The 18,436-nt window shown below is 42.2% G+C and overlaps 2 protein-coding genes across 2 annotated transcripts; one reads left to right on the top strand and one right to left on the bottom strand.

Annotated features, from left to right (window-relative positions):
* Positions 1-6,379: 6,379 nt before the first annotated feature.
* LOC129728775 (uncharacterized) lies at positions 6,380-8,290 on the bottom strand. Its single transcript, XM_055687231.1, has one exon. The coding sequence runs from the start codon at positions 8,288-8,290 to the stop codon at positions 6,380-6,382; it is 1,911 nt and encodes a 636-aa protein (XP_055543206.1).
* A 4,849-nt stretch (positions 8,291-13,139) lies between these two features.
* LOC129728774 (uncharacterized) lies at positions 13,140-13,603 on the top strand. Its single transcript, XM_055687230.1, has 2 exons — positions 13,140-13,271; positions 13,352-13,603. Exons 1-2 carry the CDS (start codon positions 13,140-13,142, stop codon positions 13,601-13,603), a joined length of 384 nt encoding a protein of 127 aa, XP_055543205.1.
* The last annotated feature ends 4,833 nt before the right edge of the window (positions 13,604-18,436 follow it).

Raw genomic sequence — 18,436 nt, 5'->3', positions numbered from 1 at the left:
AAAAAAATCAAAAATAAACATTTAATTTAAATTAAAAAAAAAAGAGTTGAATATCTTTTTATTTTTTTAAAAAGAAACTTGACGTTAATACGCAACTTTAAAAAAAAAGTCCAGGATGGAGAAATGAAAAATATTTTTTTTTATGGTAGATTAACTTTTCTATGAAAATTCTAATTCAAACATTTTTCAAAATATTTGTATTCTGATGATTTTAAAAGATGCATAGAGTCATTTTGAATCAAAAAGCTCTTGGTAGAAAACATTCTAAAGGCATTGGTTTTCGAGTTATTTCTAATTTAAGCTAGAAAAATTATAATTATTTAGGAAAATACACGTTTTTCTTAATTTGTCCATGGTTCTCCAGCAAAAACCATACGTTCATTGGAATGCTTGATCAAAAATATACAATTCACAGTGGTGAGCACCGCTAACCGAAAATTTAGCGACGCTAATCGCTAAGCCGCTAACCGGAAAATTTAGCTCGATAATCGCTAAACGCTAAACCCACATTAACGGAACTTTCGCTAATCGCTAACTTTTTAATATGTAAATGGTCATATCGCTATACTTTCTGCTCGTGTTTTGTAAGATTTGGACCACTTTGATCTTTTTTGGTAAAACAAACAAAAACAATAACTTTTTAAAGCTATTTACAATAAGAGGTTCACGAAACGGTATTCATACTTGATTTTGTAAAAACAAGAATAATAAAAGGGATTTAGCTTGCATGAAAAATAGATACTCTTAGGAATGTCTTCATAAAAATTCAATTATTTTCTGAATCGAAAAAGTAGAACTAAAGTTGTCATAATTTCAAGCGCATTGCAAATTACAAAAGTTCTTGGTGTGCTGAAAATTCAATCTAGACCTTGAACTTGTTCTTCAAAATGCTCCTGTGGCTTGTACGATAACTTGAACTCTATTCTAGGGTAAAAAGACTGACAAAAGTAGCTTTCGCTGTAAAGTATGTTCATCTTTCTAAGCAATTTACGTACGCCATCAGCAATTCACAGTTTTTCTAAATATTTCTATTGTCGCTTTTCTACAAAATTTAGCGAATTAGCGATTAGCGTTTCGAAGGCCAAAATTTTAGCGACGCTAACAGTTTCGCTAACCAGCTCAAAAATTAGCGAAATCGCTAAACCACTAACTGAATTTTAGCGTCGCTAATTAGCGAATTAGCGGAATGGTGCCCACCACTGACAAATCATTTTTTGACAACAAAACGATCGGGCGAACGGTTTTCAAGAAAAGAGTTAAATGTTCTAAGTGATATAAATATATATAAGAATCAAATATTTACTCTCGAGTATTATTATCTTAGAAAAATATTTTTTATGACATAGATACTTTACAGAACTAGTTTCACCTTATATTTTATATACATCATAAGTAAATGATTCGTCATCTTTTGAAAACAGCTTCGTTTGTGTCTTATTTTCTAAAATCGGAACAAAAGAGTAATACTTTTGTGTGGCAGCTGTTATTATAGTTTTTTTTTGAAAATATTGCTCCATTCTGTTACTTCTTGTTCATATTCTTCATATGATACCCAACCAAATAACATTTTTGATGAAGTTTTATTATTTTGCTGATTAGATCAATCATACAATTCTTTTGCGCTTGTAATGGGATGTTCATGTTCTTTAGCTAAACTTGCATTTCCTGCCTCGCAATGTTACCTTTAATAACTATTATATTCAAAATTGGCTAACTGTCATTAATTGTATTTTGTACTTTGTGCTGTCTCGATTCCTACAATTTGCTATTAATATTTGCAAACAAAATTTAAATGTAGAACGCGGGAATTGTTCTCAAGTATTTGGTTGATTGTGACGAAGAAAATGATTTCGCGAAACAAATCTTTTTATACGCGAGTATGAAAAGGATTTTTGGAAAGATTCAGGGTGGCTCTCAGCCTGGAAAACGGTAAAATATTGACCGCTGTGCTGAAAAAGTTTGCAATCCAGCGTTTTACTTACTTACTTTACTTTGTTGGCTAACGGACCGTTCACCGATCTAGGGCCGAACGAATTAGAGATGTCCGGCTTCTTCTGTCTTGGGTAGCCGTTCTCCAGTCTCCCCGTACACCAGCAGATCGTGCATCTTCTTCCACCGCGCACACCCACCGCGTGCGAGGCCTACCACGGAGTCGACGGCCTCTTCCTGGTTCTCTACTGAAGATAGTTTTGGCGGCTCTCTCTTCAGGCATCCTGGCTACATGTCCAGCCCACTGAAGCCTGCCCCGCTGTATTACCTTCACTATATCAGCATGTTTGTATACCTGGTACAACTCGTGATTCATGCGTCTGCGCCACACTCCATCTTCCAGTTTAGCGCCAAGTATCGATCGCAGAACTTTACGCTCGAAAACTTCGAGCACTCGTCGATCAGCTTCCTTCAGCGTCCATGCTCCATGTCCGTAAAGGGCCACCGGCAGTATCAGCGTCCTATACAGCGCTAGTTTTGTGCGAGTTTGCAAACTACGGGACCTTAGCTGGTTACGTAGTCCGTAGAAGGCCCTGTTCGCAGCTGCAACTCGTCGTTTCACTTCACGGCTCATATCGTTGTCACATGTCACAAGCGTACCAAGAATTCGTCAACCACTTCAAATCGTTCCCCATCTATCTCCACCTCAGCATCAACACCACGGGGACTCCCACGCTCTCTGCCAGCTACCATGTACTTCGTTTTGGCAGAGTTAATGACAAGTCCCAATCTCGCTGCTTCCCTCTTAAAAGGTACGGAGGCCTCCTTCACGGCCTTACGGTTGATACCGATGATATCGATGTCGTCCGCAAAGCCAAGAAGCATGTGAGATTTCGTGATGATCGTACCGTTTCTTTCGACGTTTGCTCTTCGTACTGCACCCTCAAGAGCGATGTTAAACAGTAGGTTGGAGAGCGCATCCCCCTGCTTCAGTCCATCCAACGTTACGAACGCGGCTGATGTCTCGCCAGCAATCCGCACGCACGATTTTGATCCCTCCAGTGTCATACGACTCAGCTTAATTAGTTTCATAGGAAAACCGTGTTCCAGCATGATCTTCCACAGCTCGTTTCTTTTCACTGAGTCGTATGCCGCCCTGAAGTCCACAAACAGATGGTGAGTCGGTAAGTTGTACTCCCGGAACTTATCGAGGATGCGTCGCAGGGTGAAGATTTGATCCGTCGTGGAACTCCATTGTCGAAAACCAGCCTGGTATTCGCCAACAAAGGATTCCGTCAACGGTCTCAATCTGAAGAACAGGATACGGGAGAGCACTTTATATGCGGAGTTGCGCAACGTTATGCCTCGATAGTTGCCACAATCCAATCGATGGCCCTTCTTATAGATAGGGCATATGAGGCCTTCCAACCTGTCGTTCGGCATTTGTTCGTCCGCCCAGATCCTTAGTATTATCTGGTGGATCTCATAGCCGCCGCTTCGCTTCCAGCTTTTAGAAGTTCGGCCGAGATACCGTCCTTCCCAGCGGCCTTGCCGTTTTTCAGCTCACCAATCGCCTTTTTCACCTCCTCCTGTGTCGGTGGCTCCACAGCTTGTTCGTCACTCATAATCGTCATCCTGTTCCTGCTCTGCTCATCCGGCTCCGTTCAATAGCGCCTGAAAATGCTCCTTCCACCTGGCTGCAACCGTCGGTTTATCAGTAAGCAGGTTGCCGTCCTTGTCATTACACATGACCGGCCAGGGAAATTTCTGCTTCTGACTCTGTTGACAGTTCTATAGAATCTCCGCACGTCGTTTTGAGCATAGCGACGATGGATACTGCTCCATAGCCCATTTATGTCTTCCACTCGTTCCTCCTGCTGTTCTGCGATCCGGTGATCCAGCTCTCTGGCATATTCTGCTGCCACGCCATCAGCTTTCAACCGCTGAATGTTGAAACGCGTCGTCCTCTCTGTGCGAGATTTCAGCACGTTCGACAATCGTGCGCGGATCTTACAAACGACGAAATAATGGTCAGAGTCAATGTTTGGTCCCCGAAAAGACCTAACATCAGTAACATCCGAAAAGTGCCGACCGTCAATCAGTACGTGATCGATCTGGGAGCAGGCTTCTCCATTTGGATGCCTCCAGGTGTGTTTCCGAATATTCAAACGTGGAAAATAGGAGCTACACATGGCCATTCCTCTGTCCGCGGCAAAGTTTATCAGCCTCAGGCCGTTTTCATTGGTTGACGAGTGGAGGCTATGCCTTCCAATGACCGGACGGAAAAAATCCTCCCTCCCAACCTGTGCGTTTGCGTCTCCGATGACGACTTTTACGTCGTGTTTTGAGCACTCGTCATAGATTCGCTCAAGCTTGTCATAGAACTCATCTTTGACTTCAACGGATTTGTCATTTGTCGGTGCGTAGGTGTTGATTAAACTGTAGTTGAAGAATTTGCCCTTGATCCTCAACACGCATATACGGTCATCTACGGGCCTCCACCGGATGACTCTTGTTTTTTGATTTCCCAGCACTACGAAACCGACGCCCCATTCCGCTGCTTTGCCGCCACTGTAGTAGATGTGGTACTTGAAAGAGGTGCGTGCAATAGGGCCTACTGCACGGAATTCCCTTTCTCCGGAATTTGGCCACCGAACCTCCTGAATCGCTGCGATTTCGACTCCTTGCCGCTGTAGTTCTCGAGCAAGCAAGCCAGCCCGCGCCGGTTCATTGAGAGATCGGACGTTCCAAGTACCCAATTTCCAATCGTTTACCTTAATCTTTTTCCGTGTTCGTAGCCTAGGTCTTTGCCGATAGATCCGTTCCGTATTTCTAAATTCGTTGTTCGTGGTATGCTGTTTATGGTCGCGATACCTACATCCTGCTGATGGGGCTGCCATCTTAGGTGTAGCTGGCGAGATATAGCATTCCATAATTCAGCCGCCTGCTTCGGGTCAGACGCTGTTGTACGCCGCCCCTGTGGGGATACAGCCGCCTACGACCCCCTTCCCAGTCAGCATACGACCATAGTTTCCACCGGGGTTGGTTACCCGATCTCCATTAAGGTTACTCGTATTCCGGTCGGCACCACGTGGAGGTTGGGATAGGAGTTGCTGGACAGAGGTTGAATTTGTGAGAGCTTTGGTTGCAACGCTGGTAACTTTCGCAATCGAACGAACGAACAGCCAACGGTTTAAAAAGGATTTCGGAAGATATAATAAGCGGGTGTTATCTTTAACAATTGAACTTTGTCTATATTCTAATATTGGCGGGAGTTGGGTTTTTATAGGATTTATTACAATAGCAATATAGTAAAGAGAGGGAGAGAGCTGGTAGCTCTACGCCAATTATGTAGCGATGCACTTTCATCACGCGGGAAACCAATTATACCAGTCTCGATCGAAGGTTGTAGGGTGGTTCGACGTTGCGGCGCCAACATAATTTCGGCCATTTCGGCCAGATTAAGGGATGATTTCTGACACTTTTCTAAATGCGCCGCTCACGTTTCGAAGCAGATAAACAGAGCGATGTACTTGTTGGATGGTACAGTTCTGCTGACCAAGTGGGATCGCAGACCACAAACTTTTGACACACCTTGCGAGTAGCGCTGATACCACGAAGTATCCAAAAACGTCTTCGAACGGACGCTAATAGTAACTGCAGACCACAGTGCAAATTTTCTTGGTGAGAATGTAACAGTATTGAAGCGGTTAGTATTGAATTTTGATGTAGTAAAACAGGATGCCTTTTATCGACGCCTAATTCCGATTGCTGCAGCAGTCCGCCCACCCTGACGAGGCCGTTTTCATCCAGGAAAGGGTTGAGCTGGTGCAAAGACCAGCCGCGTTTCACTCCGTGGCTCGATTGTAGTTGGCCAAGCTGTTGAACGCATTTGATGCCCGGATAATAAGCGCCTTTCGTGCCAAAAGTTGCTGTGTTTAAGTGTTTAATACTCTTTACCGAGTTCTTCTTTCGACCAACTCCACAGAATTTTGAAAAAATCACGATGCAGCCAAACCTTAGTATGAATCTGCTTCGTCTCATCAGCAGGTACGACAGGTGGCAAACGAAAACGAAGCAAAGTATTTATCAATGAGTCCTGTACTTCTGGGCCACACATGAGAGTGTCTTTTAAAGAGAGTCCATTCAAAACTTTAGCATAAGCATCAAAAACCACTCGGCATTTTGTGGCTGAGCTGGTGGTTTTAATCACACAGTGGCGTGAGAGATACACGCATTTTTTGAGTGACTTGTTCTTTTCTTCTAACGACTTGTGACCGAGATCAATGTAATCACGCATGAATTCATCATGCTCAGCTTTAGGAGATGGATTTCGGTCCAACTTTCTTTCGATGTGGTTAAGTCTTTTCTCCGCAATTTGCCTCGATTCTCTTAGTACACTCGGGTCTGATAGAAACGGGAGCCGTACTACAAATTTACCGCACTCATCTCAAATAGTATTTTCCACAAATTGTTTCTCGCAACGTTGTTCTTCATCAGTGAGATGATGATCGTTTGATCGTTTGTCCTCTATCTCGCAGAATGTTTGCTTATGCGGAGAAAGATTATCCTTGGCGGAGATTAGCAAACAAGTCGGAGAGTGAGAGTCATATGACGGCTTAGACTCATGATAGCGGCCGGCAATCACCCATCCGAGCTTTGTAATCTGTAGTATGGGTAGCCTGTTGTCTGGACTGAGGACAATTTTGCCGGGCTCAAGCAACTGAAAGAATAAGTCAGTGCCAAGAAGAACATCTATTTTACCCGGGCAATGGAATAGTGGATCCGCCAGGGGTATTGAGAGGGGGATAGGCCAATCTTGAGTGTTTACTGGTTTGCATGGGAGAAATTTTGTTATTCTCTCCAATACAAGGCAGGGCACGTAGGTTCGATAGTTCGTGCAGCGAGATGTGATAACGATGTCTGCAAATCGATCTGCGTGAGCGGTAGCTGCCGAGATGCCTTCCAGATCCACATTAGCATGCGAGGTGTCGATACCAAGCTGCTTACGGAGGCTATCACTGATAAAGTTGACTTGCGATGCGCTATCCAAAATAGCGCGACAGGCATAAGGATGCCCTTTTTTATCTAGGACGTTAATAGCCACTGTAGCAAGGAGGACCTTTGCGGAACTGTGGCCGCCGGAAGAATCTAGTGCCGATATAAAAGATTGCGCGGATTGTAGCTGATTGGATTGAGATCCAGTCGTGTTTGGTGTTTGTTGACCAGTGACTGGTGGATGCAGCAAAGTGTGATGTGGGAAGTTACATTTTCTACATGTACCAACTCTGCAGCTGATACCGGGATGTGCTTTAAGACAGTTTCGGCATAATTTCAGTCGATTTACGTGAGATAATTGTTCGTGATAACTCATGTGAATAAATTTGGCGCACTGGAATAGTTGATGATACTGTGCTGAGCAGACATCACAAAATATGGGGTTGTTTGTGAATGTATTTGCTCCTCTAGTGGGAAATTTTGCGGGTTGCTTCACGGATACTAATGCTTTAGTTTTATTAGAATGCGACGATTGCAAAGCGAAGCTCCTAGCTTCAACAAATTTCAGAAAACGCGATAGGGTAATCTCTTCTTTCTTCATTTCGGCAATTTTCTGACACCACAACTGCTTGGTATCTGGATCCACCTTTTCGCTCAGTATAAAAAGCAACCATGTATCACGGTCCTCTCTAGCCATGGCTCTGAGCGCTCGGAGAACTTCATCTGACACGTCATGCAGTGTTCGCAAGCCGCTGGCAGAGGCAAACGAAAGCGATGGTTGCGCTAGAAATCTTTGAATATGCTTGCTAGCTATTTCACGGGGTTTATCATACCGGGATGCCAATTTTTCTAAAGCAGGTTTATAATTCGCGTCTTCGATTTTAAGGTGTGAAATTAAAGAAGCCGCCTCACCAGCAAGGTTGATTTTTAAAAAGTATAATTTTTGGCTATCTTTCAGCGTTGGATTTTGCTCGATCAAGCTATCAAACAGATCCTTGAACGACTGCCACTCGAGGTAGTCTCCACTAAATGTAGGAATATTCACCTGGGGCAACTTCAAGTCCGGGAGTCGAGATGCATCTTGAGGTACGACGGCAGCATGCGTTGCTGGTAAAACCATGTTAGCAGACATGATGCGAAGAAATTCGGCTTGCTGATCTGCTAATTGCTGGATGACATCTTGCTGGGAGGGCACAGGGGGAGCAGCGTCGCGTTTTTTAACAATTTTCAACAGTTTTAGGAATCGAGTTTTCAGACCGATATAGCAACTCTCGAACTTGCCTTGACGGCTCATGGCTTCGTCGTATGCACTTCGCACTTCGCACAGGTCCAAAATTTTCTTATGTACGCCGCAAAAGGCCATCCACACTTCACTCAGAGCATCTAACTCAGTTTGTAAGTCAATTTCGTCGACCGCTTCTGGTCGGATTTTTTAAACTGTTTCCGAAATGCGCTTCAGGCGGGGTTCTAGCGATTTACTTTCGCGGATAAGTCGATCTATCTTGGTGGATTTCGCGCACTTTTTGTCCAAATGTCTCTTCTTTAGCTCCAACTCTCCTCGGATCACTATTATGCCGATCGGCAGAAGCACTATTTAGCGGCGACGGGGCCAATTCACGGGCACTAGCGATCACTTTATACGCGGTTCCGGGCGAAACTTTTCGCAATCCGGCTCGAAGGACCATATGAATTTGTGAGAACTTTGGTTGCAACGCGGGTAACTTTCGCAATCGAACGAACGAACAGCCAACGGTTTAAAAAGGATTTCGGAAGATATAATAAGCGGGTGTTATCTTTAACAATTGAACTTTGTCTATATTCTAATATTGGCGGGAATTGGGTTTTTATAGGATTTATTACAATAGCAATATAGTAAAGAGAGGGAGAGAGCTGGTAGCTCTACGCCAATTATGTAGCGATGCACTTTCATCACGCGGGAAACCAATTATACCAGTCTCGATCGAAGGTTGTAGGGTGGTTCGACGTTGCGGCGCCAACAGAGGTGAATGGCCACATTATCCGCCGCTTTCGAATTCGTCTTACGTTGTTTTCGAAGATTAAAACAGCTGTAGATGCGAAATATGGTTTTTTATTCTACAACCGGACGCAACGGGAAACTGCGAATAACTTGCCTTCAAAAGAGTCAGCAGCAATAGTCGGTAATTATGGTATTAATACTCCCTAGCGATTCGCTTAAACCTTCCAGGTTTATTGAAATGATGACAAGGTTGACCAATCTTGTGAGGACTTGAGCTATGAATGTTTACCCGCCCGAAAAAACACCCTGTGTAAAATCTCAGCCGGTTCACGCTGATACTTGCATCCTACGACGTGTTTAACCAAGGCGAAGCGTTTCGTCTTCCGGGGCCGACCAATTATGTTCGAATCACTCATTATTTTCATAATATTGTTACGAACATTTACTATCGAGCACAACAAAACAAACAACAGTTTGACATTATTCATCAAATAGCAACGATGCGGCACGCTGCTATAGCGTTGCCAAATTTAATAACTCGCTACTACCCGAGGTGGGATTGCTATTTCCCAAACCAACATAGCAACGCTCGGTGCGGTTGCCGCATTATGGTGGGAGTTGCCAAACTAGCTTTAGAAACTTCAATTTAGCCACTGGTGGGCTTGCTCTAAGGGCATCATTAATGCCTTGTAAACTAGATAGACTACGCCGGATATCACCTGATATCGCCAGATGATATCGGATATCCCCTCGAGCGTTTACACTTCAGTGAGCTGATATGATTTTACATTTGCTTTGGTAATTGAAAAGAGAAGAAAACAAACACAGGTTAAAGCTAAAACAAGACAACAAGAGCAATGGGATTAGGATATAGATGTCAGTTAGTTGGCTCGCACCAACGCGAACTCTCATATGCAATTGTCAACATGTGCGGGATGAAAATAGCAAAAATATTTCCTTCCTTTTTCCTCGCAAGCAATGCGAATTGCGAAATTTGTAGGGTTGCGTCAAATGTCTGTTAGCCGTGTTGCCAACTGCTGGAAATGTGGTTATTATTGGTTTTCGAACATGATATCCGTGATAGCATGTAGCCGAGGTAATATCCGTTGACAGCTCGATCCCATATCTTCTTCTATTTATATAAAAAAAAAGTTTTGTATGTATGTATGTATGTATGTTCCAGCATAACTCTCGAAGGCCTGAACCGATTTCAACCAAACTTGGCATACGTGTTCTTTGTACAAAGGAAGTGGTCATAGAAATATTGGATAGGGGGAGGGGTCACCCCTAAAGAAGAGGGGGTCAAATTAATGAATTTTCATACATAAAGGAAACCTTTCATTGAAATTTGATGATTTTCGGGCTCTTGGTCATATTCGGAAACCGGAAGTTGATGTCCAGAGACCGGAACATGATGTTTGATGCCATATTCAATCCAAGAAGGCAACTTCCGGTTTCTGGGAAGCCGTTCAAAACTGTGGAAAACGCTCACAAACCCCCCAATGTTGGTAATTTCGGAGCAAAAATGACTCCTAAGAACCGGTTCTCGGTGTCTGACGATACTTTGAAACTTGGGTTTCCGACTTCTGGTTTCTGGAAACCTGCGAGAATCAATAATTGAATTATATACTTGACAATATGGGTATTTTCGGAATCGGAATGACGTCGTCATACGAAAATCGATCATATATTTCCAAATATTGGCCTTTTTTTAAACGTGGTGACGTCTGTTTGCAGCCGAAAATCGGTTTTCGTGCAAATGTTTCTAGACAGGTGCTTCAAAACATCCAACCTGCTTTGATCCGTTTTTGGAACGATTTCTTGACATATTTCTTGCATAATTTGATAACGGAGAGTCCAATCTAGCGTTTTGGACAAAAAATATGTTTGGAAAAGTTGCTGAAGCTCAACTATTACCGAATAAAAATTGGGTAATAGCATCGATCAAATAAGAAAAGAGCTCCTGAAATCCAGCTATTTATTTAAAAAAAAGGTTTGTTTGTATGTATGTATGTATGTATGTATGTTACAGCATAACTCTTGAACGACTGTACCGATTTTAACCAAACTTGGCATACGTGTTCTTTATACAGAGGAAGTGGCCATAGAAATATTGGGAAGAGGAAGGAGCAACCCTCAAAGGAGGAGGGGGTCTTAATTGGTCAGAAAATGAATTTTTTCCATGCATTATGGGAACTTTCTGAATGAATGCGATAGTTTTCAGGCCTTTGGTCATGTCTGGAGACCGGAAATTGATTTCCAGAGTCCGGAACATGATGTCGAAAAGAGAAAGGGGCAGTTATCAAAGAGGGAGGGGGTATTAATTGATAAGAAAGTCAGGTCTTTTAGTGCCCTATGGGAACTTTTTGAAAAGGTACGATAACTTTCATGCCCTCGGTCGGTCATGGACAGAAGTTGATGTCTAGGGACCGGAATATGATGTCCGATGTTTTTCTAAAACAAAGATGGCGACTTTTGGTTTCTGGGAAGCTGTATACAACTGTAAAAAACGTTTACAAACCTCCAAACATTGGTATTTCCGGAACCAGGATGACCTATAGAAACAAAAAAATAAAAGTCCAACGACATTTTTAAAATTCAATATGGCGACTTCCGGTTTTAGAATTTTATGAAACATGAATATATGCTCTGCAATATGTATATTTTCGATAGCAAGATGACGTCCAGAATCCAAATATTTATGTCCGGTGCAAATTTTCCAATCGTACATGGCGGATTACATTTTCTGGAAAGGTTACTAGAATACAGAAGAAGGCTTGGACGTAATATAGAAACGTTTTGAAATCAATAACGCGATTTTTGCTTTCTGTCAAGCTGTGTAAAACTGAGTAAAATGGTTAAGTAATGTCAATATTTGTAGAAAGAGGATTATTTTCAGAAAATGACCACGGGTGTACAACGCTATTTTCAAATTCAAGAAGAAAAATATTCAAATACTCCCTGATATTAGGTTCATAGGTCAGAGCTGACTCCCCAGAACCGAAAATTGGTGTCCGAACGTTTAGTATAGTGAGGGTTGTTTTTCTGCATTGGAAATTATTCAAAACTTGAGGAAAATTTGGAGATAGTCCCCGTATCTTCAAATTGTTAATTAATTCATAAATATTGATGTTCAACTATAAGGATGATATTGATATTGTTCACGCAAAAAAAGTAAAACGAGAAGACATAGCAAGCAATAATTTTAACTATCAGAGGTCAGGTTAGGCTATTGATTATGTAATATTAGTGTAATTTGAGTTTATTGTAAGTTAATCGATACCGTCGAAAATGCTGATAAGGCAATGCATTTTCCAACGGAATTTTTGAACTCATTCGACCCAGCTGGAATACCTCCGCATCAATTGTTAATCAACGAAAAAGGTGGTATATAAGCAAGTTTATAACTAAAATAGAAATATTATTTGAAATGATGAGTTGGAAAAAATATATGGAAATATAGAAAATTATAGATAAAGCAGAACTTTTTACACGAGCAAAGCCGGGTACATTCAGCTAGTCAGGTAATATCGATGGTGATATGGCCTCGATAGCACAAATCGCCTGATATCAGGTGGTGTAGTGATATGTGGTGTAGTGTGAACGGGGTATAACAGTGCGTTTCTACACCCCGTTTGGTAGCGGTCTATCATCACTTCATACCGTACCGGTCGCTGCTAAACGCGCTAGAGAAAAGTAGCCGGGCCTCCGGGAAGCATCGTGCTCTCAAATTTGGCAGCCCGGTAACAGCGCTGTTAAAGGTTTATGCTGGATGAAACGTCAAACAGAGACGATAGCAACGACCGGTGTGAAAACGGGTGAGTGCGTAAAATAGCCGCGCTGTACACAGTTGCCATAACAACTTAAATAGTAGCGCACTGTTAAGGATGCCTTAAGCAAGGAACAAATTATATTAACTTATACTCATCAAGGTAGCTGTATTGCGAACATCTTATATTTAAAATTAGTTATACAATTATTCCATGTAGGAATATTTCGCTACAACGAGGCCTAAAAAGCGCCGCAATCTATTTCGTTGCCACAGTGTGAAATACTAAAGGTAATTAATTTTGCCAAGCAAATCGCCATTTCTAACATTTTGTCCTAATTTTCCAACTAGGAATTTATAATTAAACTCTTGCTACTAAACGAGTGGGAGTCTTCTTATTAAACCGAAACTTCATCTATACTGCGGACAACATCTCATAAATTCCTTTAAAGGAACAACCCCAGGATGTTGAAAAAATCAATGACTGCGACCAACGAAGCGAGAGTGGATGATATAGTAGCAGACAAGTCCAACGCCGACGGTGCGGCTGGGAATACCCCTGTGATCGTAATCCGCTCCCCTAGTAATAATCCGCAGGTAAATTCGAGCCTGATGAATAAATATACAAATACCCCAAACAATTGGAAATTTTGAGATTGCTCAATCCAAATGCTCAGGATTTTCATTCCGTTGGAGAGAAAGCGAAGCCAATCGCGTCAGGGGTCGAGAATAGGAGGAATCCAATACGCGAGGTCCGTAAGAAACGAGAATTCCATTGTCAGATGTGTAGTAAGCGTGATAGTGATCAAATGGTGCAGTGTGATGGTGATGGCTGCAAGCAGTGGTTCCACTACGAGTGTGTAGATGTAACGGATGACGTTGCGATCGTCAGCTGGATCTGTCCTATTTGCACTACCGCAAAGGATTAAGCACCGACTGCGATTATCCCCCCACCCCCCACCCCCCATCACGAAAAACGGCCAGATGAATCTGAACGTGTCCGCAGATCACCAGTTTGGAAAAAAACTTATCGACAAATGGGGTTACCAGTGTAGCTAGGCATAGCAGTAAATGAACCCACAGAGCAAGGTGGGTTCAATATGTAGCGAAGTTGGATCGCAGAATGGAGGCAATTCAATTCGCAGTGTAACAAGTAGGATGAGAGAGCTAGAACTGCAAAAGTTGAATGAGGAGCTGGCTTTGAAAAAAAAAATGTTTCTCGAAAGAAGGTACGAAATCCTAAAAGAATACGGTAGCGAAACGTCATCGGCTGCCAGTGACATAGAAAGAATGTCAAAAATTCAGGAATGGGTGGAGGAAACCGAATGCCATGGCGAAGAAAACGATTTCGGGTTAGTAACAGATCAATCGAATATGCAATTGTGGAACCTGCGCTGTTCAATTCTCGGCGAGACCGGCTTTCAAATATCGCTTCGATGAATCCTGGTACACTGGTAGTTGGCAACGACTTTGTTCCGGGACAATGTTCGACACCTCTTAAGCCGATTCCAGTAACAACCAATGATGAGACTGTGTGTATTTTAAATCGAAATCAACTAGCTGCACGCCAAGCAGTCTTCAAGCATTTACCAGAATTTAGTGGAAGTTCAGAAGACTGGTTATCATTCTTTTCAATGTTTAATTCCTCAACACAGATGTGCGGGTTCTCGAATGAAGAGAATATGCTGCGACTACAAAAATGCTTAAAGGGAAAAGCACTGGAAGCTGTAAGGTGCAGACTGCTTCACCCGTCTAACGTTATCGGAGTAATGTCAACATTTAAAATGCTGTACGGAAGGCCTGAAGCGATTGTCCAAGCCATTATTCAAAGGGTTCGCCGGCTACCGTCACCGAACATGGACAAACTGGATACCGTTGTGAGTTTTGCACTCACAGTGGAAAATCTCGTTGCTACGATTCAAGCATACGAGGTTAACGACTTCGTTTATAACTCATCGTTGAGGTACAAATTAGTGGAGAGACTTCCGTCATCTCTTTAAATGGACTGGGCTGGATTTTCTCGCCAAAAGCCAAATCCGACTCTAATTGACTTTAGTGCGTGGTTGTACACTACGGCGGAAGACGCGAGCACTGTTATGATTGGCAGCAACAATAGTGAACTGCGAACTTGGGGAGCCAAGAAAGACGGCAACCTAAATTTTCATTCCGCATCTGAATCCACTACCAAGAAGACCGCTGAAGCATCCACTAAACTAAAATCAAACGGTACTGTACTGAAAGAGTTGTGTCCAATATTCGAAGGAACTCATCCTCATCCGCAGCAAAGTGTAAAAGATTCGAAGGGTTTAGCTACGATTCCAAATGGGCTGCCGTGAATGAATATAAAATTTGCAGAAAATGTCTGCGGAAACATAACGGGTCGTGCAAGCATTCGAAACCATGTGGTACGAATGGCTGTGAGTATCTTCATCACCTTCTGCTGCATAATAGACTGAAACATGATGCACCAAAAGCTACTACGCAGGAAAAAGCCACTTCGAGTAATGTGCAAACACAAGCAGATAGAACTGATCATAGTTGTAATCTTCACCAAGGACAGTCAGAAATACTATTCAGAGTTGTCCCTGTTATGTTGTTCGAACCAACAAGGACAATACGCACTTACGCGATTGTTGATGATGCGTCGGAGCTAACTCTAATCGAACAGAGCCTGGCCGACGAGCTACAGGTAAAGCGACCGAAAAAGTCATTATGTTTGAAGTGGACCGGTGGAACACAGAAGACGGAAAACCAGTCGCAACAGGTCAGCCTACTGATCTCTAGCATGCTAAGTTCAAGAAAATATGAACTGTCCGGTATTTATACGACGTCCTCTCTTCAAATTCGTCCTCAAACGCTGATGCTGGCTGAGATGCAGAACAAGTACCCACACCTGGCTGGATTGCCCCTCGAAGCGTACCGCAATGTTAGTCCTCGTCTTCTAATCGGACTAGAATATGCTAGACTAGGTCACGCAGGCCCGTAGCTACCGGGGGGGCTTAGCCCCCCCCACGCGTTTGCATTGCCCCACCACGCAATTTTCTCATGTATGTGATTGATATTAGGTGAAAAAATCCAAAAGAAAAATCTGAAATATAAGCAATAAGCATTGTTGAATAGTCGCCAGTATTTTTTCAATGTTAACGATATCAGTCAATTTTTTGGTCGAACTCATATGCCAAAGAGGATAAATTATTCAATCTTTTGGTGAGCCAGCCTGATTCGCGTCAAAGTTGAAACTGACGATCCGCATGTGACGTCACACCCCGCGAAGATTACCCAATGTTCCGTCACGATGCATCAGAATTCAGGCTAAAAACCATAGTTTGCCGCCGAGCTTACTCAATACTGTAGAGAATCAAAACAATTTTAGCATAAACCGGAGCATTAGCTTACCGCTGAGTTGTAATAACCTAGCATTCTAGAGCATTCTTATTATGAGCCAAACCAAACAAAACTAAACATCCTTATTATCGTTCAGAACAATAACCAAGCGTCCTAATTATAAGTAGTCGAACGACCGGTGGCTTACGAAATGTAAATATCTTAACGATCATGCCACACCATGTATACCTTTTTCAATTTAACTATAATCAAAACAGAAGCCGGAGGCACAACGTCACTCACAGCGCCACTAACGGTCGCTCACGGTTGCGCGCGGTTCAGAGTAAATGCGCGCTCTCGCACGCGCCCTAATGTTCTCAGCAAATAGTCGAATATATGTACTAAAATTCAACTCGAAAACGAAACAGGGTAATAAATACTATAGGTTAGAATAGAACCGCTAGATAGGCGATAACTCAGGTCGGAGGAGAAGAGTCTCTCCGCTCTGAGTTACACAGGTTAATATTTAAGCAAAATTGTAGGTTAATAAAATCAATCATCTTAATCTATCATCCAAAAGAGGTGATTCCGCGAATGGAATGTTCGCGTACAGGACTTCGTGTGTTTCATTTCTAAGTGATCACAGGTCCTGGTAGAGCTCTAGCTCTACACGGTGGTGACAGCGGTTTTTTTTTGGTTTCTAGAAAAGGAAACGGACCACGCGAGGTAATATAAAGTCAAAAGAAGCTCAAGTATAAGTAGTGTTCGATAACAGTAAAAAGCGCGATAAAATAGTTCGAAGTATAAATTGTGTGACGTTGAACGAAAGTGGATATTGTGCAACGAGAACTAAAAGTGTTAGAGAAAAAATTGTGCACGCGAAACAGGAAAAAAAACAGCAGAAAATAGTAAGGAAGAAAATTGGCTACAAACTTCTATAGTGTAAAAAATAAACTTGGTTCTCACTCGAAGGAAGAAAAATGTAAAACTGGATTATAGTGATAATGAAGCAACACAGTGGGTACCTGCACAGTACACACTAGGAACAAGAGGAAAAAAAAATAATATGATCAAGTAAACAATTGTACAATAATAATACGAGTAAAGACGAAGTGAAAAATTATTAAAAATGGACAAGAACACAAGTGCGAAGCTGTTGTTGTGTATGATAAGGATTTTCTTTACCAGTGTGTAAATAGTGTAAAAAAGTGTTGGAAGAAACCTAACATTACCTAACATATAGGGATGTGGAATGAAAATCTGAAACCGAAAAAAGTGAAAAATATGTCCAATTTCAAATGCTAATAAATCGGTTAGTATCTGATGGATTTCCTTCGTTCTTGCAGCAATAGATTGGGAAATCTTCTAAGATTCTTCCCAAAAGAAGATAATTGTAATTTTATTATTCACACTATTGTACTATTGAAAATAGTCAAGCCTTGTCAAAACGAAAAATTCGACCTCTGATTGGTCGTTATATGATTGCTTCCCAAGCACGGTCGACAGAATCATATACCTTGCAATTGAAAACATGCTATTTGGACTATGAAAGAGCCTGTTTCAACCGAAGCCGCTCATAATGGTTCTGGACAGCGACAACAGCAGTCGTCCTTCCTTAGCAGCAGCATTATCCCTGTGGTTGGTCACCACGTCTCAGGAGCAGCGCGGTTTTTCTCAGCGTGTGTCGCCAGACTGACATTATTCCCCCAGTGTTGGGGTAGCATGAAGATTGCCATCAGGAAATCCAATTTTGGAAATCAAAATGCCTTTTTCAAGGCAAACACACAAGTCATTAAAAGTTAATAATTTTTGACAACGCAAGCAAGATTCTGTGTTGGATCCTAGCAATTTAAATTTGTCGCACCCGTCTAATTTACTGAATGTGAAATAGCTTCCAAAGGGCATGTTGTCCGTGTATCTCTATTTTCCCACTGTTAGGGCAGCTGAAAGGTTGTGATCAGCAACTGATTTTGAACCGCAAAATGCCATTTTCAAGGCAAAAAAATAAATAATTGAAGGGTAATAATTTTCTGGCATTAACACAAGCAGACATTCTGTGCGGGATGCAATCAATATCTGTTGTAGTTGTCTAATTTTTACTTTTACTTTATTTAGTAAACCTCCCACTGTAGGGGCAGCGCATAGGCTGCGATCAGCATGACCGACTTTGAATAACAAACTGCCCTGTTAGACTGCATTCACAAAGACAGTTAGTTCTACTATGCAGAGCTAATATGAAGTCGATTCAATCAATCAGCATTAACAGAATTTCGTCGTCTCCCAGCTGCCAAGTTGCAACATGATGCAACACGCAACAGCGAGCAAACGAAATCGCTTGATGTTACAAACCGCAATAAGATACGGGTTAAAACCGTTGCGTGTGTGAGAGCACCATCGGTGTTTATTCGCTGGATACAAAAATAAAATGCGAATTGTGG

The sequence above is a fragment of the Wyeomyia smithii genome, chromosome 3 (genome assembly GCF_029784165.1).
Source record: "Wyeomyia smithii strain HCP4-BCI-WySm-NY-G18 chromosome 3, ASM2978416v1, whole genome shotgun sequence".
Classification (NCBI taxonomy): Eukaryota; Metazoa; Arthropoda; class Insecta; order Diptera; family Culicidae; genus Wyeomyia; species Wyeomyia smithii.
Note: the sequence above shows the minus strand (reverse complement) of the source record. Positions and strands in the feature narration are given on the sequence as shown.

Bases quoted from the DNA above. Each gene is read 5' to 3' on its own strand.
- LOC129728775 (XM_055687231.1), bottom strand. From the start codon at position 8,290: ATGGCCTTTTGCGGCGTACATAAGAAAATTTTGGACCTGTGCGAAGTG.
- LOC129728774 (XM_055687230.1), top strand. From the start codon at position 13,140: ATGTTGAAAAAATCAATGACTGCGACCAACGAAGCGAGAGTGGATGAT. The intron at 13,272-13,351 runs GTAAATTCGAGC...CCAAATGCTCAG, and splicing joins CCCCTAGTAATAATCCGCAG to GATTTTCATTCCGTTGGAGA.